The following is a 25,362-nucleotide window of genomic DNA, read 5'->3' as shown; positions in this document are numbered from 1 at the left end:
GCAATGACTATTCAAGAAAAGTACTGTGTTGACCTAATACCATGGTCTTAAAAAATTTCCGTGATAATTCACACAAACGTGCACAAAAAACTCCCAATTTTGTCTATTACCTGCCTTTTTTTTCCCCTGACTCTACTATATTCTTTAATGTTATGGAACACTGCTCATTAATCTCCAAAATCCCCATGTATGTAAAACCCCCTTTTTTTATTGAAGATTTTGTTTGAAAAAGAGAATTACAGAGAAAAGGAGAGATCTTCCAACTGCTGGTTCACTCCCCAAAATGACCTCATCATTGAGGGGAGTGCCAGATCAAAGTCAAGAGTCGAAACTTCTGAGTCTTCCACATGGATGCAGGCGCCCAAGTACTTAGGCTGTGTTCTGCTGCTTTCCCAAGGACCTTACTGGGAGCTATATTGAAAGTTAGAGAAACTGGGACTACAACCAGTACTCAAGAAACTGGGACTAGAACCAGTACTCACAGGGGATCTCAGCACTTCAAGTAGTGACTTGTGCTGTCTAGTTCTTTTCCTTCGCGGGAAAAGAAGTGCTTTTAAATGTGTGATTAAACACTGGATTTACTGCGATAACCAACATATAGCACTCACTGTGTGCTGGGCATTAGTCCTCTTGCCGTACACACACACTTATTCTTCTTACAGCAACTGAGAAGAGTTGTTGTTATGAACCCCTGTTTAATCCGGGAAATAGGTACCTCATAAAGTGCAGAGGTGAATATTTTTCCACAGCGGAGTTAGCTAGTATAGGTGGAGTTGGATTTGAACCAGACAACCTGGCTCCAGGGTCCGTTCTTAACTATTATCCCATGTTACTCAGACTTATTTTATAAAAATATATTTTATATATTTAATGGTTGGAATACTAACATTTTAAATTCATTGCCATGTGAATCTAGAAAATTATAATTTATAAAATGAAAATTACAGTGTTTTTTTTGTTTTGTTTTTTTATATTCATGAAGATTTCTAACATGTGGAACTAAACTTTTGTATCTTTGGACTTCATCACATATAAATACTCTTCCTGGAACAGCCCCCAGAAAAGGATGCGTCATGGAAAGAATAGTGCTACAGGTAACGGTATTACTGGAAATCTTAGAGAGGCTTCAATTTAGATTTCTGTCTGAATAGTAGATGTTATGATTTGGGTTATTATTAAAGAAACCTACCTTTTTTTAATCTCAGCTCTTCAATTTAAATATCAATATACTATTTCCTATTTCAGAAAAACAAGCAAGCATTCATTCTCCCCAGGCCATAAATTCTATGTGCATTGAGAATTACCAACAGTGACAGTTATTTTCAGCAAAAACCCACAAATCAACAATTTGACATTTAATCAAACCTATGATTGCTAAGAAAAATCAATTAAATCACAGCCGATGTGTAGACAATAATCTTTTTTTTTTTAGGTTGATTTTCCTTCTCCTACATTTGATATTATTTATACAGCTCCTCAAGTTGACAAAGGAATGGTACAACAATACAACTTGGATACACTGGAGAGTGATACAAAAGAGAAACTTCTGGACATTCTTCACAGAGACTCATCACTTGGGTATGCTCCATTTATTCTGTTTTCCCTGAGTATCTCCTACACTGCAAAGCCCAAGTTCAGGAGTTATATTAAATGCCCACTTAAGTTCATGATTAGCAGTGCTCTTGGTGTGGTAAGTTTTCTATTTTAAGAAGTTTTAAGAAGTTTTCTATTTAAGAAACTTCATAGTCTTCATAGACTATATGATTTCTAGAAGTTTAGAAATTTCTACTAGTTAACAGCAAAAGGCAAAACTGGCAGTATATTTTCAATTGATATTCATGAATTAATTTCCTTACTCTGTGAAGAACATTTTTTTTAATGGGAAAGTGAGATATCAGAGAGGAGGAGAGACAGAAAGATCTTCTGTCCGCTGCTTCACTCCCCAAGTGACAACAGTGGCTGGAGCTGAGTCGGTCAGGAGCCAGGAGCCTCTTCCATGTCTCCCACACGGGTACAGGGTCCAAGGCTTTAGGGCCATCCTTGACTGCTTTCTCAGGCCACAAGCAGGGAGCTGGATGGAAGTGAGCAGCTTGGATATGAACCAGCACACATAAGGGATCCCAGTGCAAACAAGGAGAGGACATTAACCACTAGGCTACCACGCCAGACCAGGGGATTTTTTTTTTTAATATTTATATTTTTTAAGATTTACAGATTTACTTATTTATTTATTGTTAATAACATTGTATTATGTGATACAGTTTTATAGGTACTGGGATTCCCCCCACCCCTCCCATAACCCTCCCCCCATGGTGGATTCCTCCACCTTGTTGTGTAACCACAGTTCAAGTTCAGTTGAGATTCCTTCATTGCAAGCATATAAGGGAATATTTTTAAAATAGGATATGGGGGGCAAGTTGTTTTTTTTTTTAAGATTTATTAGTAGTGAAATATTTCATCCATGTAAACATTTGTTCTTAAGCATAAAGCAATTAGAATCTCCAAAATAAGTCTTTTTCACTTTGAATATTCCTCAGTTCAATAGCATAATCACATTCTAAAATTTTATAGTAGCATTTGTTCTTTGTGTGGCATTTGATTTTACTTCTAAGAACTGGATGAAATCCTCGCTGTCACTTAGGGTGAGATCTACTTATGCAAACTCTGATGCCTTACATCTATTTTGTAGCTATATATATATTATATATATTATAATGTATTCTAATATATATTATATATAATAAATATATATTTTATATATAAATAATTTTTTTAAGATTTATTTATTTTTGTTAGAAAGGCATATGTACAAAGAGGAGAAGAGACAGAGAGGAAGATCTTCCGTCCAATGATTCACTCCCCAAGTGAGCGCAATGGCTGGAGCTGAGCCAATCCGAAGCCAGGAGCCAGGAGTTTCTTCTGGGTCTCCCATGTGGGTGCAGGGTCCCAAAGCTTTGGGCTGTCCTCGACTGCTTTCCCAGGCCACAAGCAGGGAGCTGGATGGGAAGCAGGGCCGCCAGGATTAGAACCGGCGCCCATATGGGATCCCAGCACATACAAGGCAAGGACTTTAACCACTACACTATCACACCAGGCCCAGTATATTTTTATTGTACTAAGACTGTTTCATCAAGGCAGAATGATTTATTTCCATCTCCAAATTAGGATTAATTAGTGCTACTTGCTGCATATTTTATTTTTCTATTGCAAATTAGTATTAATGGTTTTACTAAGTAGCTGTCCCAAATGAATGAATAATCATTGGGATTATAACTGTCATTATATCACTGATGAGTAAATTGAATCTATTATATGTGCAGACTTTCTAAAGAAGATAAAGCCTTTTTGTGGGAAAAGCGTTATTACTGCTTCAAACACTCAAATTGTCTTCCTAAAATACTGGCAAGTGCTCCAAACTGGAAATGGGTTAATCTTGCCAAAACTTACTCATTACTTCACCAGTGGCCTCCATTGTACCCTCTCACTGCATTGGAGCTTCTTGATTCAAAGTAAGTCTTTATGTAGTATTTCCTATATTCTGTTGTTGTCGGTGTAAGGAGCATAGTTCCCTTTTTAACTTTTAAAACAATTCAATACAGTGTAAATGATTCCATGTACAAGTATTTATACAATCAGCTTTTACATTGAAATGATCGAAAAAAGCATTTCATGAACAAAGTTTGAATAACTCATTACATTTTCATGATGTGAACCAAATTTAACGCTTCTAGATAATTGCCAAACTGGATCTGTATAGGCTTATAAGTCTGTTTTTTCCTAACAAGAGAAGAAGCACACTACTTTTGAATTTAGAGTTATTTGAATATTCTTTGTGAGCTTGGGATGATATTGTTTTCAGAAAATATAACTTAATAAGGATCACTATTTAAACCTTGATTTTGTGCTGTTCTAGATTTGCTGATCAGGAAGTGAGGTCTCTAGCTGTGACCTGGATTGAAGCCATCAGCGACGATGAGCTAACAGATCTCCTTCCTCAGTTTGTGCAGGTCAGCTTTTGCTAGATTCACTCTCTGCTTATTCTTCCAGTCTTTTTGAATAGTAAACTTGTGTGGAGGGACTCCCTTCTTTTTTTTACTAAATGTCATAGTGTGGTAGTGTTGAGAAGTCATTGATTGTAGATTTAATGTTTTTTCCACTGTTGTCATCTGTCCCTATTTAAATATTGCATATATGCCTATATTGTTAATTCTCAGACTTTTTAATGTCTCAGAACAGATTTCAGCTTTTGACTTTTTTTTTTTTACTAGCCAGCAAACCATGATTCGTTAGTATGATTATTAAGTCTGTCTTTTGTACTTCGTTTCCTTGATTGGCCCGTGTTAATTCAGTTTTCATTTTTGTGTCGTCTTTTACCATTGACTAAAACGTGGTTTATATAGTTTCTTTTGGCCATTTTATGTAACAATTTATTATGGATTTAACCCCTGATAAATCTTTTTTTTCCCCTAGGCTTTGAAATATGAAATTTACTTGAATAGTTCTTTACTGCATTTCCTTCTGTCCAGGGCATTAGGAAATATACAGATAGCACACAGTTTATATTGGTAAGATTAAAACTTTATTAAGTACTTTATTTCCATTTTTGGAGCTTCTGTGTTTATAAGCCTGAAAGCTGGGGCTGGTGTTAGGTTATAGCAGTTGAAGCCACTGCTTAAACCATCACATATCAGAGCACTAGTTTGAGTCCTTGGCTGCTCTATTTCCAGTCCAGCTCCCTCATGGTGTAACTGGGAAAGTAGGAGCACACGTGCCTCTTATGGGAGAGCCAAATGGCATTCCTGGCTCCTGGCTTTGAGTTGATCTGGCCACAGCCATTGTGATTAGCTGGGGAGACAGCCAGCAAATAGATCTCCATCTCTCCCCACACTCCTCTCTCTGTTACTCTGACCTTCAAATAAATAAATCTTAATGTCTAAAAGGTATGCCCAGAATACTTAGTATGGATATTGAATGTTTTGTTGACTGACTTTATTTTATATCTTTAGAAATTGCATCAAAAATAACAAACCATTTATTGTACAATATGTGGTCTGTTATAGCTCTGTAAATAATTTTAATTTGCTTCATAACTTAAAATAACTTTTTACACATTAAAATTGAGCTTGTTAAATTAATTTTTGAGAGAAGCTCATCTAGTTCACAACAGTGGCTAATATAAATATTTTGCTGTTAGGCTTCTCAAGGATGCTCTGCATGATGCACAGTTTGGGGCCCGCTATGAACATGTTTTGGGTGCTCTCCTCTCAGTAGGAGGAAAAGGACTCAGAGAAGAACTTTATAAGCAGACGAAACTCGTTCAGCTTTTAGGAGGAGTAGCAGAAAAAGTAAAGCAAGCTAGTGGATCAACCAGACAGGTATGTACCCATAAAAGAGAATGTAAATGTTTTGACATGCTGACGAATTAAGTTGTTACTCTCTCTCAGCAGATTCTCAATAGACTAACAACGCTGGCACTTCTTTGGGTGGGTAGAATTTACGAAAAGTTTCACAGCCCGACTCAAAATAAGAGGAGCACTGTTTACCTACCATGTTTTATAATCCATTTCTGACTGAAACTGTTCTCCAAATATTCTTTTGCAGTATCTTGTTTATAAATTTTTTTTGTGATTATGAAAATATGTATTGATACTTACTTATTTTAAATCCAGAGAATAAAGTTTGTAGAAAAAAAAATGAGGACTTTAGAAGTTGTTTTTCCCCGTAGGCATCTGTGGTTAAATTCTTGCTGTGTGTTCTTCCTAGTGGTCATTTTATCATTTTTATTTGAAAGGCAGAGTTGCAGAAAGAGAAGGAAGATACAGAAAAAAAGGGAGAGGGATCTTCCAATCCGATTCACTTCCCAAATGGTCAAAATGGCTAGACCTGGGACAATCTGAAGCTAGGAGCCAGGAGCTTCTTCTGGGGCTCCCACGTGGGAGCAAGAGCCCAAGGACCTGGACCATATTCTGTCCTGCTGCTTTCCTAGGCCATTAGTAGGGAGATGGATTGGAAGAGCCAGGATATGAATCCCTGTCCATATGGGATACCAGCACCACAGAGTCTTACCCATGGTGGTGGCCCCAAATCCTTTTTTTTTTTTTTTAAAGTTGGAAAGGCAGAATACAGAGAGGAGTTAGAGAAAGATATTCCATTTACTGGTTTATTCCCCAAGTGGCCACAAAGGCCGGAACTGAGCAGATCCAAACACAGGAGCCAGGCGCTCTTCTGGATCTCCCACATGGATGCAGGGTCCCAAAGCTCTGGGCCATCCTCTGCTTTCCCAAGCCACAAGCAGGGTACTGAATGGAAAGTGGAGCATCCAGGACATAAAAAGGCGCCCATATGAGATCCCAGCAGTTGTAAGGCAAGGACTTTAGCCACTAGGCCTCCACGCTGGGCCCAGCTCTCAATCTTGGAAATTTTCTTTTAATTCTATAGAAACAGAATTGCATTACACCGACATGTCTAACCATACACATTTAGTTGTTGTTGTTTTTGTTTGTTTGTTTTTTGAGGTACAATCTGAAAAATACTGTAATTTTAAAATATGTAGGTATTTATTTATTTGAAAGGCACAGTTAAAGAGAGGGTGGGGAAGGTGTCTGCCAGCTGTTGATGCACTCTATAAGTGACCTCAGTTCTTGGAGCTGGGATAGACCAAAGCCAGGAGCCTGGAACTCCATTTGGGCCTCCTGTGGGTGTCAGGAGTCCAAGCATTTGGCCATATTCTACTTTCTTTCCAAGCATGTAGCTGGGAGCTGGGTTAGAAGTTGAGCATCCAGTGGTTGGACTGGTACTCATCAGGGATGTTGGCAACCCACTGTGCCAATGCTGGTCCCAGTGCTGCAGTTTTAGTAATACTTAATTTTCCTGTTCACAGATACAATGTGTATTTCCATGTATTTGAGTATTTTTAAATTCTTTTCAATAGTTATACATTTTTCCCCCAAATAGTGCTATAATGAACATTGGTATATAACCTTTTACCTCTTGCTTAGTATTTTTTTAACATGTTTCTATAGAATACCTGCTTCAAGAACTCTGCACAATTTTCTCTGACTAGACCTAATAAATGAAATCTTACATCTTATTTTTGTTGAATTCCTCTTTCTGTTAATGAGCATTAACATTTTCATTTATGTTTTAAATGTATTATGCTATGTTTATACCTTTACCTATTCAAAGTTTATTTTTACAATAAAGATTAGTAAGAATTCTTTTTGGCCATTTGATAGATATATGATTTATGACTTATAAGCACAGCATAATTTGTCCTCTTAAAAAATAAACATTATAAATACTTACAGTATCAATCTCTTTCCATAGGTTGTCCTCCAAAGGAGTATGGAACGAGTACAGTCTTTTTTTCTGAGAAATAAATGCCGTCTCCCTCTCAAACCAAGTCTAGTGGCAAAAGGATTAAATATTAAGGTGACAAAATACTTACAAATGCATAGATTTTAACATGAAACGTAGGAAAAAGACCACTGGGCAGGTATACTTAAAGCAAACAAGGATACATTCTACATAGGTTGACTATAAGTATGTGTATTTGTGAGTAGCATCCTATTCATCTCAACATGCTTTTACCTAACCACCATTCCTAAAAGAAAAACTGTAAAATTATGTTCTTTGTGTTTTGTTTATTTCATTAAATTAGTATCATTGTCTTGAATTAGCATTTTAGGTTTTTGTTTGTTTAGTCAGGGCCAGGCTGTAGCTAAGAGTCAGGCACTCCATCCTGATCTCCCAAGCCTGTGGCAGGGTCTCTGCTTTCCCAGCCTCTTAGCAGGAAGCTGGATTGGCAGAATAGTCAGGGCTCCAGCTAGTACTCTGAAATGGGATGCTAAACCTCCTGTACCACATTGCAAGCTCCTGGTTGATCTCATTGTAAAATAAGGTTTAATTGTGCTAATAAAATTATGAAAACTTATAAATATTTGATTCCATGGCTAATAATTATAATAGTGCTAAAAGTAAGAGAATGAAGATCTCATCCCAGATCATAATGAGTTAGGAGTATTACAAGACTTTGGGGTCTCTGAGGAATTAAAGGAATTAAAAGCTTAAACTAAAAATTTTTGTCCCAAGTTTGAAGTTTTGCTTCTCTGTCTAGGAAGATGTTTTACTTTTTCTATTTAAGTTTCAAAAAGTAGTTTACTTATATATGTATAAGCATATTTTTGTAAAAGTATATATACATGTATAATATGCCAAATAATCTAGAAATCAGTTCCTGATTTTTATTTGCCATAATCCAGAGAAATACAGGGAAAATGCCTGTAACACAAATGCCTATAAGCCCATTTTTATTCCAGTGTTATCTTTCTTACACTTAACATGTTGCATTTGTAGTCATGCTCCTTCTTCAGTTCTAATGCTGTGCCCCTAAAAGTCACAATGGTGAATGCTGATCCTATGGGGGAAGAAATTAATGTCATGTTTAAGGTGAGCAAAATAAACTTTCCTTTGCTCAAATTCCTTTCCAAAGTTATAATTCTGCATATTTAATATTTAATGAAATTGCATGATTATGAAGAATCAGTGTGGTTGCACATGGCCCTGCTGGCTGAGCATATTCATTACTGCAGACAATACCTTCCACATAGACTTGAATGTGGTTGGTGCCCCGAGCCTTGCAGTACAAAATGGCACAATCATGAGCTGTGGCACTGCATTTTGGAAACATAAAATTATCTGTAGGGAGCAACAGGAATAGGTTACTACAAAGTAATTTATTGTCTGTTAAGATTCTGTTTGTCCTAATCATAATTTGTATAGTTTGCAGAAAGTATGGAATGGTTTTAGTTTAATTCAGTGAAGTTCATGAAGATAATTTCTGTTGAATCACATATATATTTGATATCATTATATAGCAAGTTCCCATATAATCAGATCTGGTCTTGGACTCTATTTTTGTTTTAAAACAGTACCACTCCTTTTGATTATAGAAATTTTATGTTCAATCTACTTTATTCTTCATAATTTTCTTGGCTACTCCCAAAACATGTCCATAATTATTTTACCCAGTGTTAAAGGAGAATGAAAAGTTGTTGGGTTCCAGTTATGGAGGGGTTTGGTTTTGAGGTGACTAGCTCCATAGACAATTCTACCATGTCACAGAGAGAGCTGGTATACACTTTACCCCTGTTTCTCCTCATGGTAACAGGTTACATCATTATTGTGCGATATTATAATCAGAATGCTAGTGTTCATGCATCAAGATGTAGGGGATCTCAAAGATCTCCAGGTCGGTTGCTTTTTTTTTTTTCAAACAAATAGATCTCATCCGCCCTAAAATTCAACATTTTAAATTATACAGAAGAATTTCATTTTTTCTAGATAAGACGATTTTATTCACGTTGTGCTTCACACTTTTAATATTTCCTTCTCTTTGACCCTCAGCTTTTGTAGTATAATCTGTTGTCTTTAGGAAGGGTACAGCTTTCATCTTGTTTCCTTGATTCCAAGGTTGGAGAGGATCTTCGTCAAGACATGCTAGCTTTACAGATGATAAAGATTATGGATAAAATCTGGCTTAAGGAAGGACTAGATCTGAGGATGGTGATTTTCAAGTGTCTCTCAACCGGCAGAGATCGAGGTAAGTCCATTACCTATCTTGATATTTTCAGTTTTTGATTTTTTTTCCTGTTACTGTAGCTCACAAGATAGACTGCTCTAAGTACCCTGACACACAGTAGGCACAGTAGTTTCTTTTTAAATTTAATGTTATTGTTGATTCACTTGTTCAAGATTAAATCTCCTTTTTTTTTAAGATTTATTTTATTTTTATGGCGATGTCAGATATACAGAGAGGAGGAGAGACAGCAAGGAAGATCTTCCGTCCAATGATTCACTCTCCAAGTGACTGCAACAGCCAGTGCTGCGCTGATCCAAAGCCAGGAGTTCTCCGGGTCTCCCACGTGGGTGCAGGTTACCAAGGCGTTCGGCTGTCCTTGATTGCTTTCCCAGGCCACAAGCAGGGAGTTGGATGGGAAGTGGAGCAGCCGGGATTAGAACCAGCGTTCATATGGGATCCCGGCACGTTCAAGGAGAGGACTTTAGCCACTAGGCCAAGGTGCTGGGCCCGTTTAAATCTCTTAAAAAGAGCTCTGTGCAGAGCCCAAGAAATGCTTTGCAGTATCCACGCATAGCCAGCTAATAATTTACCCAGATGAGCTTTTCAACTTACAAAGTCCCATCCACTGTTAATCTCTTCGCATGGCTGCAAAAGCTAAAGTTGGGCTGTGGCCAAAATGGGTGCTATAAACTCAGTCCAGGTCTGTCATGCAGATGGCAGGAACCTAATTGTTTGAGCCATCACTTGCTACCTACCTACCATGATGCACATTATCAGGAATTGAAATAGGGCCCGCTGCGATGGCTCAATAGCTAAACCCTCACCAGGATCCCATATGGATGTTGGTTCGTGTCCCAGCTGCTCCCCCTCCAGTCCACCTCCTGGTTTATAGCCTGGGAAAACAGGGATGGCCCAAAGCCTTGGGACCCTGCACCCACATGGGAGACCCAAAAGAAGCTACTGGCTCCTGGGTTTGGATCAGTTCAATTTCGTCCATCCCAATCTCTGTCTCTCCTGTGTAAATCTGTTTTGTGTTTCGATCAGAACTAAATAAATCTTTAAGAAACAATAATAGGGCCCGGTGCAGTAGCGAAGAGGTTAAAAAGTCCTTGCCTTGAACATGCCAGGATCCCATATGGATGTTGGTTCTAATCCCAGCAGCCCTGCTTCCCATCCAGCTCCTTGCCTGTAGCCTGGGAAAGCAGCTGAGGATGGCCCAAAGCTTTGGTGTTCTGCATCTGGATGGGAGACCTGGAATAAGCTCCTCGCTCCTGGCTTCAGATTGGCTCAGCTCCAGCCATTGCGGCCATTTGTTGAGTAAACCATCGGACAGAAGATCTTACTCTCTGTCTCCCCTCATCTCTGTATATCTGCCTTTCCAATAAAAATGAAATAGGAAGGAAGGGAGGGAGGGAGATGTAAAGATCCCAATTAGTCCACTCTTCCCCCTTTCACCAGCCTGCTAGGCTTTGACTGTTTCCTCCAGTCCTTTGCCCAGACCAGGTATGTTTCCTTATCTTTTATTTTCACATGACTGCATTATCTTATACAAAAAGATAATCTTGAAATTATGGCAGCATATACATATATTAAGTATCTAGATAACTTGAATCAGTTGAAAAGTTTATCTCAGTTTTCTTTCATATCTGTTTTCAATCTAAAGCATCCTTTTTCCAAAATAAAACTGCTTTGTACAGACATTGTTACACTGCAAGTTAAGCTGCTGGTTTAATACATCTCCATACTGAAATAGAAAAACATATCTTATAAATAACTTTACTAGTGAAATCAATCTAGTTTCTAGTTTAAACTGGTTTTTCTTTGGGGCTTAGCACATTCATATACAGACTACAGTCTCAAGTAGTGCAAATCAAATCTTTATGTATTGGGTAAATTTGAAAATAAAAAATAATGTTGATGATTTACATCTTCTAGCATGGCCTGCCAAATTTTGAGAATGATAATTGCTAGCTGGCATCTTATATTGGAGATTGGAAGCTATAATTTAAAATGTTTTCACGTACATTAATATTTTTTGTTAAAGGCATGGTGGAGCTAGTTCCTGCCTCAGATACCCTCAGGAAAATCCAAGTGGAATATGGTGTGACAGGATCCTTTAAAGATAAACCACTTGCAGAGTGGCTGAGGAAATACAATCCCTCAGAAGAAGAATATGAAAAGGTGATTAGCCTGTCTCCTTTTTCTAAGTAACTGTGTCAAAAATATATTATGAAGGTTTTAAATGATTTCAGTTTCTAAATAGACATCTAAATAAGAAAAACTGTTGAAAAGCATATAAAGCAGAATGCATTTAATAGCAAGAATATTACTGGAACCAATGTTGAATTACTCAGAAAAATATTCCATGCACTTAAAGGTCAGCAAAACAAGTGTTTTTATAACTCACAATGTTGTAGTTCCTGAAGATTTTGGAAGAAGTTACGGAAGTGAGTGAAAATAGCTGCATCATGTGGTAGTTAAGATCAGGGTTTATGAGCCAAAATTTCTGGGCTTGAATTTATGCTCTAAATTCCCTTACAGGGTTTTGGGCAACTTATTTAACCTCTTACTGCCTTATTGATTGCTACAGTAAAATATTATTGCATATATTGTGGTGTTATGGTACATACATGTCTATAATAGTATAAAAATTTTAAATGGACTAAATAGGTTATATATAAAGCACTGCATAGGGAATATTTTATAATTCATAGCTCTTATTTTAGGAAACGTCAACTATTGTTTTAGTCTCAATTTGAGTTATATTTGAGGAGTAATCAATCTCTTAACATAGTAATGCCTTCTTAGTATTTTTTTTTAAAGATTTATTTATTTTATTGGAAAGTCAGATATACAGAGAGGAGGAGAGACAGAGAGGAAGATCTTCCGTCCGATGATTCACTCCCCAAGTGAGCACAATGGCCAGTGCTGTGCCAATCCAAAGCCAGGATTCAGGAATTTCTTCTGGGTCTCCCACGCAGGTGTCCCAAAGCTTTGGGCCGTCCTTGACTGCTTTCCCAGGCCACAAGCAGGGAGCTTGATGGGAAGTGGAGCTGCCAGGATTAGAACCGGCGCTCATATGGGATCCCGGGCGCATTCAAGGCAAGGACTTTAGCCGCTAGGCCATCGCGCCGGGCCCCTTCTTAATATCTTAATTTGGCTTAAGAAAGACTCAAGAACACTTAAAATAATGATGTAAGCTGACCCCAATTTAAGTGTTGACATCATTCTTTAGAGACAATTAGCTGCTGGCTCTCTGTGGGTCTTTTAAACTGTAAGATTGTGTCCTTTATGACCTGGGAAAGGCAGTGCAGCAGAGGCCAATATTTGTGTATTGTAATATTGGTCCTTCATAAGTTTTTTATCACACATTAGCTGTCAGTTAGCATGTGGGGAAAAAACTTTGTTGCATTTTGCAATAGTACCTCATAGATTTACTGTGAAATGTGAAGAGAAAGAGAAAGGTGTTATTTGCAGTATTAACAAGACTGTTACTGTTTCAGATAAAGACATTCACTTTTTGTATCTCACTGTGTCCTTCCGTATGGTATTTTATTACTAATTCTAGTAGTTCTCAAGACTCACAGGACTTCTTTAACTACTTAAAGGCCCCTGAGATATTTATAGGTGACAAATACAGAATCAGCAAGCAGGGAAGCAGAAGACATTAGTCTTTATAATTGGATGCTTTCGGATGCTTTCTTTATACGTGTCCTCCCTAACAGAAGAGTACAGGTTTTTCTCCTATCCAGATTAATTTTGTTCCAATGATATCATTCGTGGTAAATAGTTGAACCTGCAGAACAGTGTTCTACAAATATACTTAAAAGCTGTTCCAGGACAATGCCTACCTCATGTACAGACTGGCAGGATCCCTGTCAGGTAGAAATAACACTGGAGAAAAGGACAGTGATGACCTATAGAAGGGAGTTTTTGTTTTTGAAATGGAATGCGCTGGCTTTTATTACTGTAGCCCAGTTTATATACCTGTTGGTAGAGTGAATTACAGCAGTATTTTTAAACAGTGATGAATTACTCTTCTTTTACAAATAATTCCTTTCTTAAATAATCTTATGTGTTTGTTACAGGCTTCAGAAAATTTTATCTATTCTTGTGCTGGATGCTGTGTTGCCACCTACGTTTTAGGCATCTGTGATCGACATAATGACAATATAATGCTTCGAAGCACAGGACATATGTTTCACATTGACTTTGGAAAGTTTTTGGGCCATGCACAGATGTTTGGTAGCTTCAAGAGGTATTGCTGTTGCTATTATGGGCTGTGACTGAGTTTTGCTTTTGCTGTCTCTGAGCAGACGGGTGGCAGATAGGCCCAGAGAGATAACTTACAGTAAAGAATGCACAAAGAGTCTATGCAAACGTTGTGGAAATGAATTAAGGCATATTTTACTTGATGCAGGCTGTGGTTGCTTGCATCTGTTAGAAACAATTTCATTTGTGTAATGGCAACCAGTACAGATTTTTTTTTTCTCTATATGTATTTATAATTAGTGTTTGTGCTCTCTTTGGAATTGTGAATTTATAAATAGCACATTGAGAGAATTGCAGTGTAAGTTCTAAGTAATGAAATCATTATGTGATGACTTTTCTTGAAAATGTGATTTTTTTAAGCATAGAAATTCAAAACTACCTAATATGAAGTTTCCTAGTTGGAAATTTGTAGAGTTCCAAGAGACGAGTTTAATATGCCCTATAATAGTTACAGCACTGTTTGAACATCTTTTGTAACTAATGCTTTGCTTGTACTTCATTTTGCATAGGGATCGGGCTCCTTTTGTGCTGACTTCCGATATGGCTTACGTCATTAATGGCGGTGAAAAGCCCACCATCCGTTTCCAGTTGTTTGTGGACCTTTGCTGTCAGGCGTACAACTTAATAAGAAAGCAAACAAACCTCTTTCTTAACCTCCTTTCACTGGTAACTATTCTTGACAAGCATTTAAATAATTTTATATTAATGCATTTGTGTTTCTAAAAACATTAATTTTGTGATTTTCGAACAAATTTACGGTTGTCATAAATGTCAGCTACCTGATTATACCTTTGTATATCATTTGTTAGTAAAAAGTAAAAAGACAAAAACCAAGAAAGCTCTGCTAGGATTATTGTGACTAAAATTGATACAGTAATAAAAACAGAGGCCTTAAAATGGGAAGCCTGCATGTCACAGCTTTTATGCCCTACCCTGGCCTGGATCGCCAACACACGGCTTGGATGCCTTGGCCTTGACTGTTCCCATTTGTGAAATCATCACGTAGGTCTCCAGAGCACCAACAAACTCCTCACAGCTGCAGTTATTTTCTTGGTTTTAACTGCTTGACCAGCTTTCAGGGAGGTTGGGGAGCAAAAATGTAACCATTTTTTTTTTCTTTTCTATAGATGATTCCTTCAGGGTTGCCAGAACTTACCAGTGTTCAAGATTTGAAATATGTTAGAGATGCACTTCAACCCCAAACTACAGATGCAGAAGCAACAATTTTCTTTACTAGGTCAGGCATATTTAAATATATTGAGAAAGCAGTTATAAGTTGGCCTTAATTAATTTTACCTTAGTTTGAATAAATGTCATATCAAGAAAAATATTTTTTTTAAAGATTTATTTTTTTTATTATTATTATTTTTTATTGGAAAGGCGGATATACAGAGAGGAGAGACAGAGAGGAAGATCTTCCGTCCGATGATTCACTCCCCAAGTGAGCCGCAACGGCCAATGCTATGCCGATCCGAAGCCAGGAGCCTCTTCCAGGTCTCCCACGCGGGTGCAGGGTCCCAAAGCTTTGGGCCGTCCTCGACCGCTTTCCCGGGCCACAGGCAGGGAGCTGGAAGGGAAGTGGGGCTGCTGGATTAGAACCAGCGCCCATATGGGATCCCGGGCATGCAAGACGAGGACCTTAACCACTTGCGCCACTGCGCCGGGCCCGAAAAATATTTTTATATATAAAATTTTTTGCAGGGAAAAAGTTATGATTAACAGTAAGTTGTCAAAAGTTTACTGAGTAAATGCAAAAGATTTGTAATAGTGCTTTTAAAAATAATTTCTCGGTCCCAGTACAGTAGCCTAGTGGCTAAAGTCCTTGCCTTGTATGCCTGGGATCCCTTATGGGCACTGTGGTTCATATTCTGGCTGCCTCACTTCCCATCCAGCTCCCTGCTTGTGGCCTGGGAAAGCAGTTGAGGACTGCCCAAAGCCTTGGGACCCTGTATCCACATGGCAGATCTGGAAGAAGCTTCTGGCTCCTGGCTTCTGATCAGCTCAACTCCAGCTGTTGTGGCCACTTGAGGAATGAACCAGGGGATGGAAGATCTTCTCTGTCTCTTCTTCTCTCTGTAAAATCTAACTTTCCAGTAAAAATAAATGTATCTTAAAAAAAAAAATTTCTCAAAATATCTCAAAGCTTAGTATATTATTTCAATTATAAAAAAATTGCTTGTGACCTTTTTCTGAGAAACATGTTTTCTGCAGTGCCATGTACTTCTTTAAAGCTTCTTTCTAAAATTATGTGTTCTAATCTGTTCTTCAGAATTCTGTCTTAACAGTTGGCATGGATATCCTCAGTGCTTAACAGCCAGCTCTGGGACAGTATTGTAGTACAGTATCCCTTATAGATAGCATAGTGCTTGAACTATATGTACTAACGACTGGCAGTTGTGTTTGTCATTATAGCCTTAAAAGTAATTTTGGGGGAAAAGATATTCCAAAATTCTAGTGACCAGGTTGCTACTGCCACATCATCCTAATGCCACATGGGGAAGGCTGAGGACATGGAGCTCATGTTCTTTTTTCTCCTTTTTTTCTTGCCTTCTTCCTCGCAGTGAAAGAGTTATAACACACTGCACTGCACTTCTCTAGTCTCAGCAGTCTGGGCTGAAATGATTGGAAGGAAGCTGACTTTTATACAGCCTTCCATACTAACCCCGACAATTTAGGTATAGATGAGTTCTGTTTGCTTTAAAAATTCTTTGGTTTCCCTGGGCAAAATTACAAAGCAGGCGTGTATTCATCTACTTGGAGTGTAGACTTGCTGTGGGCTTAATCCATAGCAGTTGATTTCCTCACAGTTTTGTTGTCCCAGATTAAGGTACTAGTGGTTCTTGGTGATGGCTCCTTTCTCAGATTGCAAATGACTACCCTCTCCTTGTATCCTCACATGATAGTGCAAGTGCAGACTCTGCTTTTGTCTCTGCCTCTCAGGACACTTCTATAGGATCAAAGCTGTACCTTTATAACTTCATCTAACCATAATTACTTTTTGACCCGGTCTGTCTCCAAACATAGTAACATTAGGACGTGGGGTTGAACATAAAAATTGGAGGGAATACAAATATTCATTTATTTTGTAGCAAAGCGCAAACCTGTGTTTGAAATTTTCTTCTCATTTTGATTCTCCTACTTTCTGCATTTCTATACTCTTTTTTTCTAAGTCTTTGTTTCCTTTGTAAGACTAAAATGTTTTTGCCAGGCCTTACAAATTGTGTCCATCAAACTTCCCACTCTGTTAAGACTTCTTTTCCCAACTGAGTGAAAATTTGATTGTTTAAATGGGCCTGACCCTAAATTCTACTATTTAATAGGAAATAAGTTTCCAGTAGTTGTCACCTCTGGCTTTGTTATAAATGAATAAGATAAAAATCATCTTCTCAACATTGTAAGAACCATCTTCTGTCTAGTAGTTGTTAAATTAATCTTTGATCCAACAAGGTTCAAGAAAACCAAGTGTCATTTCTTGTACTAAAGTTTTTTGTTGGGAAGAAATGTATTTTAACAAGCCTTTGGCCTGTAGAACAAAGGGAATTCCTGACAAAGAGAGTTGGCCTCCTCATTAAAGGAACAGAAGTGTTCTTATTATGTTAAAAAAAAGTAAGCATGTCTTCATGAGTGTTTTTTGGTAACAAGCCCTCTGATTATTCCATAGGCTGATTGAATCAAGCTTGGGGAGCATCGCCACAAAGTTTAATTTCTTCATTCACAACCTTGCTCAGCTACGTTTTTCCGGTGTTCCTTCTAACGATGAGCCCATCCTTTCATTTTCACCAAAAACATACTCCTTCCGACAAGATGGTCGAATCAAGGAAGTCTCTGTCTTTACATATCATAAGAAATACAACCCAGATAAACATTACGTAAGTTTGATTTCAATATTTGTAGACCATTGATGTAATTACATTACTGTTACCCTTTGTGCTTCCCTCTGCCCAAAAGTTCTAAGCATTTGGCAGTAGGCATTTGGCTTAGTGGCTAAAACACCCACATCCCACCCATACCTGAGTGTCTGGCTTCAGGACCTACCCCGGCTTTTCACTTTGTCTTCCTACTAATGCAGACTGAGGGATTTAGCACTAATGATTCAAATGATTGGGTCCCTGCCACCATATAGCAGACCTGAATTAACTTAATGGCAGCTGGTGAGTGAGTGAAACAGCTCACAGGAGCTTTCCCTGTCACTCTCTCCCTCTTCCTCTCAAATACGTAAATATATTCTTAAAGCTCCAAGCATTCTTTCTACTCAGGCTTGTTTCATAAAAAGGGTGATTGAAAAGTATGCAAATATAATTGGAACATCTCTAGTTTTTAAATATATGTGTTTGTTTGTAAACTTGCTTTGTACTGAGAACTAAATGATATTCTTCTCAGAGGTAAGGTTATACAAGTATTGCTACTCTGTTTTTCTCAGTCTTTTATCTTTAATTTTTTCTTAATTGAGAGGTTAAAACTTGCTTCTAACAAATTCAGCCAATAAAGAAGTATACTGAAGTAAAAAGTGTGTATCTTCTGTTCTGCTCTCTGGTAAAGTACTATCCTCACAGTTTTAGAACCGAATTGTGACTATACCTTCCTGTCCTTGAAGTGGGACACCATCAGTTTTGCTGTTGTTTTTCACCCTAGTGCTGATAGTTTTGTTGGGTAATACTTTATAGCACTGTCCATTTTAAAAGTAGTAATCTTTCTGTATTTTATCTTAATGCCATTTTACTAAGTGGATCATTCTTTCCCTAATGGCTTATAATGCTGCCTTCACATATATACTAAGTTTATACATATCTGAGCTTTCTGGATTTCTAAAGGTAATGTATGAATCTATATACCTGTATATTGTATTTCAAGTACTGTAACTTCATAATAGATTTTCAGTAAAATAAGTTTTCAGTACATTTTTTGCCTTTGTCCTTTTTGAAATTAGTATTTTCATTAGAAATACACTACAAATGGAAAGAGCATTTATTGTATGAACTTCCACTTTCAAGTTTTCTATCTCATCGATGATTATCATCATGCTTAGACTGTAGTTACATGAGCTATAAATTTCATGACTTTTATATTTACTATTTCCAATTGCTGACATGTTACCAATTTTAAAAATACTTGGAGAGGAACTTTCTTTTCTATTAGGAAAGGGGAATTTATTATAAATGTAATGCATTTGGGTATGTGATTTCTTTTCAGATTTATGTAGTCCGAATTTTGAGGGAAGGACAGCTTGAACCATCATTTGTCTTCCGGACATTTGACGAGTTTCAGGAGCTACATAATAAGCTCAGTATTATTTTTCCACTTTGGAAGTTACCAGGGTATGTACCCATCAATTGTTAATCCTTTTTTTGTAGGAAATGTTTATAAATATGGATGAAAACCTTGTATTAACACAAAGATTCTATGGACCACATCTGACTTATTTCCTTTGTATCATAAGGACCTAATGCAGAACTAGACATAGTCAAGGAATTGTAATTCTTGTTGAGTGAATAGGCAATGAGTATCTGTTCAAGATATTAAAATATGAGATTTGCCAGACTTGTAGATTTATTTGACTTTGTAATCTTCTGTACCAAAGTAACTAACACAAGATAAATTATAATCTTTGTTTTTAAAAGTCAGATGCTAAATGGTTACAGAAATCATGAGAGCCCATCTGATCTCTGATATAAAAAACTGAAGCAACCATTGAAACTGTTCATTAAAATCTTAGTGCTTACTTTTGTATCTGGTATCCTTTGGGAACTCTCAATTTTAATGCAACTCAGTGAACAATAAATTTCCTGGGTCAAATGATTCATGTTCTTTACAGTCTGGGTTTCACAAGTCAGCTGAGGCAAAGCATGATAGTATGTTTCTGTATGTAGTCCTCATCTTTTTCATTGCCACTACTGTAAGTGGAGTTGAAGTTACTCTTCCAGGCCTCGTGTTATCTGTTATTGGTAGGTTTTACTGGTATCTATGGATGATTAAGTGATAATTTTTGTAGATAACAGATCTGGTAAAATATTTTCACAAATATAGAAATTGAGAATAATAGAAAATAAGTAATAAGCACAGGAAATGTATAACATTCATATTTTGGCCTATAGCTCATAAAGGTTTAATTAGTAATTGAACAGTTTTATCACATGTACTTTGAAGAGAAATCACAGAATTGATTTATAATAGTTTAAGATTTCTCTCTTTAAGTATGTATAAGCAAAAGTGTATCCTAAGTATGCATTGTACTTGATGCTTCAAGATGAAGTGATTTAAATCCCATGTTTTTGTTCTGTAGTTTTCCTAATAGGATGGTTCTGGGAAGAACACACATAAAAGATGTAGCAGCCAAAAGGAAGATTGAATTAAACAGTTATTTACAGAGTTTGATGAGTGCTTCAGCGGATGTGGCAGAGGTGAGCTTCCTAAATAAGAAATAATAACATACTGTGCTTCTTGTGCTACACAAGGTTTCATGAATCTTTTTTTTCTCTTCAATCCTAGTGTGACCTTGTTTGTACTTTTTTCCACCCTTTACTTCGTGATGAGAAAGCTGAAGGAATAGCTAGGTCGGCAGGTGAGCTTGTCTTTTTTTTGTCATGATGTGTAAATTGGTATCTTCTCAGTGAGAATGTAGTAGTGACAGTGATCTTACTTTGCTGCAGTGAAAATAGGAACATACGACGGTGCTTCAAAAATGAATGAAAAACAGAATTAAAAGATGGTGCTCGCTTCGGCAGCATATATATTAACATTGGAATGATAATATATGCATTTTCTGTGAACTTTTTGAAGACCTCCCCAAGCCAATCAATTTCTAGATGAATTTAACTTCCCTATAGAAGTAAAAATCAGTTGCCTGTGAGGTTCTTTGCTTCCCCCCACCTTGCCTCATGCACTATCCCAGGAAGTAAATGCTTTTTGTTACTGCTCAGACAGAATAAACAAGAAAATATTTTTGTTTTCAGATGCTGGTCCCTTCAGTCCCACTCCAGGGCAAATAGGAGGAGCAGTGAAATTATCTGTCTCTTACCGAAATGGTACACTTTTCATCATGGTGATGCACATCAAAGATCTTGTGAGTGATCACAAACAGGGTTGATTGTAGAATAAGCCTATACTTACGTAGGAAGCATTACTGTTAAGGATTGCTTTTCTTTATAGGTTACTGAAGATGGGGCTGATCCAAATCCATATGTCAAAACATACCTACTTCCAGATACTCATAAAACTTCCAAACGTAAAACCAAAATTTCACGGAAAACAAGGAATCCAACATTCAATGAAATGGTATGTTAAAATCGTTTCTAGTAAGTTTTTTTTCCTAATTTTTTTTTTGATTTGTTTATTTTTATTGGAAAGTCAGATTTACAGAAAGATCTTCCATCCACTGGTTTACTCCCCAAGTGGCTGCAAGAGCTGGATCTGTGCCAATTCAAATCCAGGAGCTTCTTCTGGGTCTCCAGTGCTTTCCCAGGCAACAAGCAGTGTTCCGGTCAGCTTAGCCGGTAGCATGGACACGGCGAGGGTCAGGGAATCAGACACCGACAGGAGACCAGTAGTGGTGGAAGAGATCTCTCTTGGCCTCCCTTTATTCAGCCATATATATACCTTTCCCCCAAGCCTCTAGCAGAACAATAGGATGCTAATGAGTCTGACAGACAAGGTCAGACAAGGTCTTTCTTTTTTGCAAGATCATTTTATTACAATATCTTACCTCACTTTCTTCCTTTCTCATTTTAGCTAGCTATTTTCATCTTAAGTTTTACTGCCATGTAATTTCTGGTTCTTTATTTTTATCCAATGATTGCATCTATTTTTGTGCATCTCTGTCAGACATTAAAAGGAACTATAAAGCCGTCTAACACACTTATAATACAGAACGCACTTCAGAAGTATTTAAGCAAATTCCATCATCGTGACTGATGTCTCATTATAGTCACTCTTTGGTTAATATTTTCACCTGTATTTCACTTAAAATATTCCAAGAAACCAACAAACTTTAATTTATAATTAATTACTTCTTTCTTCCTTTCTTGTAGCTTGTGTACAGTGGGTACAGCAAAGAAACCCTCAGACAGAGAGAACTTCAACTAAGTGTACTCAGTGCAGAATCTCTGCGGGAGAACTTTTTCTTAGGTGGAGTAACCCTGCCTCTGAAAGACTTCAACTTGAGCAAAGAGACAGTCAAGTGGTATCAGCTGACTGCAGCAACGTACTTATAAACTGGTGAATTTCTGAGCTTTGGAAGCAAGAATAATTATCAACTTGTGTGCCCATGCACACACACTGGTGAACTCTGTATAGTATTTTTATACTTGAGCACAAATTATAAATACTTGCTGAATTATAACATATTTGTTGGACCAACAGTCACATAACTAATTTTTATGAGTTTCTGAAAGCCATTGCTGTCTAAAAGTCATTATATTGAATGCTGTAAACCCTACATGTAATATGTAATAGTAAGTCCTCAAAGGGACTTCCAGATCATACCATGTCAGTTTCGCCACCTCGTTGTGTTGTTTCCCATACAGACATAGCCTGTTTGTTTTCCTGGATGCACCTTCTACAGCCTTTACCACTGTGTATGCTCACAAACACCAAAGATGCAGAATGTTACCATAAAATGCAGCTGCTAGTCACAGGGCTGAAAAGCAAAGCACAAGTAGATCACTATCTTAAGAACTACTATGGAGTTTGTAGACCTAGGGAAAAAAATACACTGTTTTTCTACTCATTGTTAAAGCCTTCTCCAGAATAAGTGCCAATCACTAAAGTTGTAAATAATGGTGCCTTACTTTATATGCTTCCCTGGCACTTCATTCTGATTTCTTTCCTGACTAAAGAAGTAGTTCTCACTCGTTTTCAGTGAAATTACGTACTAATGTTTTCCCCACAAAATGATCATTTTTCTACTTGTGATGTGTGATTTACTTTAGTCATTTTTGTTGCCCCATGACTAAATGAGATTCATTGATACAGTTGTATACTAATTTCCATCATTCCATTATAATCCTACATTTATTCCCAGACATGTGAACTGCAATTTGGTCACACCACCTCTATATATCTATATACATCACTCCCTATATAAACAAATGCAAGTTCTTCAGCCATGTGCCCTTTTTCCCGTTTGCTACAAAAACTCCTGAAGTAGAGAAGACTTCATAGGAGGCTCAGGATAAGGATTCTAAACTCCAAACCTCTATAATAGTTCATCTTTGAAACTGTCTTACATTTATAAACATTGTCCATTCATATGGATTGTTGTTTTCCATACTATGATATGAAATCAGAGGACAGGATTAAAATTATTCAATAGTAACCATTAAAAATAAGATTTGTTTTAGTTTTTCAATGTCAGACATGATTTTGTTTAAATATAGGTGTATATATAGTAATTTTCATGGTTAGAATAAAAATTCAGATATTTTTAAAATGGTAATAGAGATCACAGCAATCTGGTTGCTGTAAGAAAACCAACAAAATATGCATTGAAAGGTACCATGAGAGAAAGGACAATCTCCAGTTCAACTGCCCAGAATAGATTTTTTTTTTTTTTTTAACAAACTGTGCAAGGGTTTGATGTTAATGGTGATACTTGCAAAGCCGAAATGAGAGTGAGGATCTATCAGTGCAATGGCTTAAAGGCAAAAAAAATGAAAAAACTTGAATTTTTTTGGTGCCTAACACTAATGGTCCATTTGTAGGAAAACCTATGAGTAGGATATATTAATGTCTGTTTTTTTTATGTTGAAATGTGTTGTCTAATAAGTTAATTAAAATATATATCAAAGCTCCACTCTTTGCTTTTTCCACATACAGTTAACTCTTGTTAAAATGTCTGAGCAGCTTTGCAAATGTAATATAGCACTAGAAATTTTCACTGAAGCTTTTGAAATCTAACTCCATTCCATGAGTTGTCAGCCACTGTAAAAAAAAAAAGAGAAGTGTACTGTCTTGGTGTAAGGTCATGATTAATTGGACTCAACATGGACTGCCTTTTCGCAGTCTGTTACAATAGTGTCTTTTCATACAATTAGAGCCTAGACTATGTGAAATCACTTTTTAGTTACAGGAAACCTGGAATCATATCTAAGAGTATATATTAAGACTAATGCTGTATAGTTAACAAGAGGTCAGAATAAGTGGTAATATTTCTCTTTATTTAATTCATTTTGTGCCTTCTTTGGTCATTAAAATATCCATACATTTGTCTTACATGTACCTTAATATAAATTATTCCTTTGTGAAATGCTGGTCTGCAGCCCAAACCAAAAAAAAAAACAAAGGAGGGCAGCCTCTTTGCACTACCACTGCTACTCAAACAATTTTAAATGCCTGAATTTTCAAACATTTTTTTAAAGGCTTAAGGTTAAGCAAACTAAAAAAAAAAAAAATTTAATAAGCAAACTGGCCAAGACACTAATTTTTTGTGTATGATCACAATATTTTATTCTTCTCTTTATTGAGTGAAAATAATTATGTTACATATAAATTCTCTACCAGAAGCTTTCTCCTTCCCAGTGTTTAAGGGTTTGAAGATAATGGTTCACTCCCAAGGACCTATTGTTTTCTCTGCTGAGGAACTCAGTGTAGACCTGGCACTGGTGTCTCTCACTCCCTTTTTATGAATTTGTAGATAGCTGAAGGTTCACAGACCATTGGTTATGTACAGTGAGGCTTCAAAACATTCGTGGGAAAATGGAATTAAAAAGTAATGCACATTTTCTTTGAATGTTTTGAAGCCCCCTCACATTCTTTCTTCAAATTAAAGATGTATAAAAGTTTCCTGTATCTTGCCTTAAATGTGTTAACTATTATTTCTAGAATTCAAGTGTTGTGTTTTTAAAAAGAATATCCTCACTTTCGTTAGACTTCAGATCCAGAAGGCTGACGCCCCACTACCCTAATCCATAGATGAAACTCACATGCTGTTTGATTAGCAGTGCAAATATGAACTAGTCTCATCTATAAGAACCAAATACTTTAATTATATTAAGATAGTGCATAAAGATGTATAGTATTTTTATTAATACTTTAAATATATTAAGTGGATTGAATGTGACTTTATAACTGTACTATGATTGTATTAAAATATTTCTGGAATAAAGAAACTCTTCTATCATTTCTTTCATTGTTGAAATAATTTTTGGCTCCAAAGTATAATGTGAATTTAATATTATTGTTCCTTGCATATCACTCAGGCATTTATTCAGTCTAATTATTCCTAAATTTCAGAATTAGCCTGTCAATCCTAAAAATGCCACATAGAGAGCCTGGTTTGTGAAGCTCAGGGAGCCTGGTTCTGTGAAGGTCTGCAATGCTGCCACTCTGCTTCATCCCCAGCAGCTTTTTAGATGTGAAATGTTTTTGTGAATACAGTCCCTGGCCTTGGGTATTTTACTTAAATAATCAGTACAGCAACGAACAGCCACATCACAGACCTGTGTAAAGAAATGTTTGGCGTTGCTGGTATCCTATATGGGCACCAGTTCGTGTCCTGACTACTTATTTTCCAATCC

The 25,362-nt window shown here is 36.9% G+C and overlaps 1 protein-coding gene across 1 annotated transcript in view; it reads left to right on the top strand.

The window, feature by feature from the left end:
- Window positions 1-24,954, top strand: part of LOC121167627 (phosphatidylinositol 4-phosphate 3-kinase C2 domain-containing subunit alpha-like) — a 101,075-nt gene extending 76,121 nt beyond the window's left edge. Inside the window, exons 15-34 of the mRNA XM_040997167.1 lie at window positions 983-1,094; window positions 1,433-1,578; window positions 3,321-3,509; window positions 3,914-4,007; window positions 4,471-4,565; window positions 5,195-5,375; window positions 7,327-7,431; window positions 8,356-8,448; window positions 9,472-9,601; window positions 11,625-11,761; window positions 13,669-13,838; window positions 14,362-14,518; window positions 14,980-15,089; window positions 17,514-17,721; window positions 19,043-19,167; window positions 20,133-20,250; window positions 20,339-20,411; window positions 20,803-20,912; window positions 20,999-21,124; window positions 21,877-24,954. Of these exons, the coding sequence (XP_040853101.1) occupies window positions 983-1,094; window positions 1,433-1,578; window positions 3,321-3,509; window positions 3,914-4,007; window positions 4,471-4,565; window positions 5,195-5,375; window positions 7,327-7,431; window positions 8,356-8,448; window positions 9,472-9,601; window positions 11,625-11,761; window positions 13,669-13,838; window positions 14,362-14,518; window positions 14,980-15,089; window positions 17,514-17,721; window positions 19,043-19,167; window positions 20,133-20,250; window positions 20,339-20,411; window positions 20,803-20,912; window positions 20,999-21,124; window positions 21,877-22,059 (2,662 nt within the window). The 3' untranslated portion in view covers window positions 22,060-24,954. The remainder of the gene's footprint in view (window positions 1-982; window positions 1,095-1,432; window positions 1,579-3,320; window positions 3,510-3,913; window positions 4,008-4,470; window positions 4,566-5,194; window positions 5,376-7,326; window positions 7,432-8,355; window positions 8,449-9,471; window positions 9,602-11,624; window positions 11,762-13,668; window positions 13,839-14,361; window positions 14,519-14,979; window positions 15,090-17,513; window positions 17,722-19,042; window positions 19,168-20,132; window positions 20,251-20,338; window positions 20,412-20,802; window positions 20,913-20,998; window positions 21,125-21,876) is intronic.
- Window positions 24,955-25,362: the final 408 nt, after the last annotated feature.

The sequence above is a fragment of the Ochotona curzoniae genome, unplaced genomic scaffold (assembly GCF_017591425.1).
Source record: "Ochotona curzoniae isolate NIBS_2020 unplaced genomic scaffold, NIBS_Ocur_1.0 patch401, whole genome shotgun sequence".
In the NCBI taxonomy this organism is placed as follows: domain Eukaryota; kingdom Metazoa; phylum Chordata; class Mammalia; order Lagomorpha; family Ochotonidae; genus Ochotona; species Ochotona curzoniae.
The sequence above is the reverse complement of the archived record's forward strand: the minus strand, read 5'-3'. Positions and strand labels throughout refer to the sequence as shown.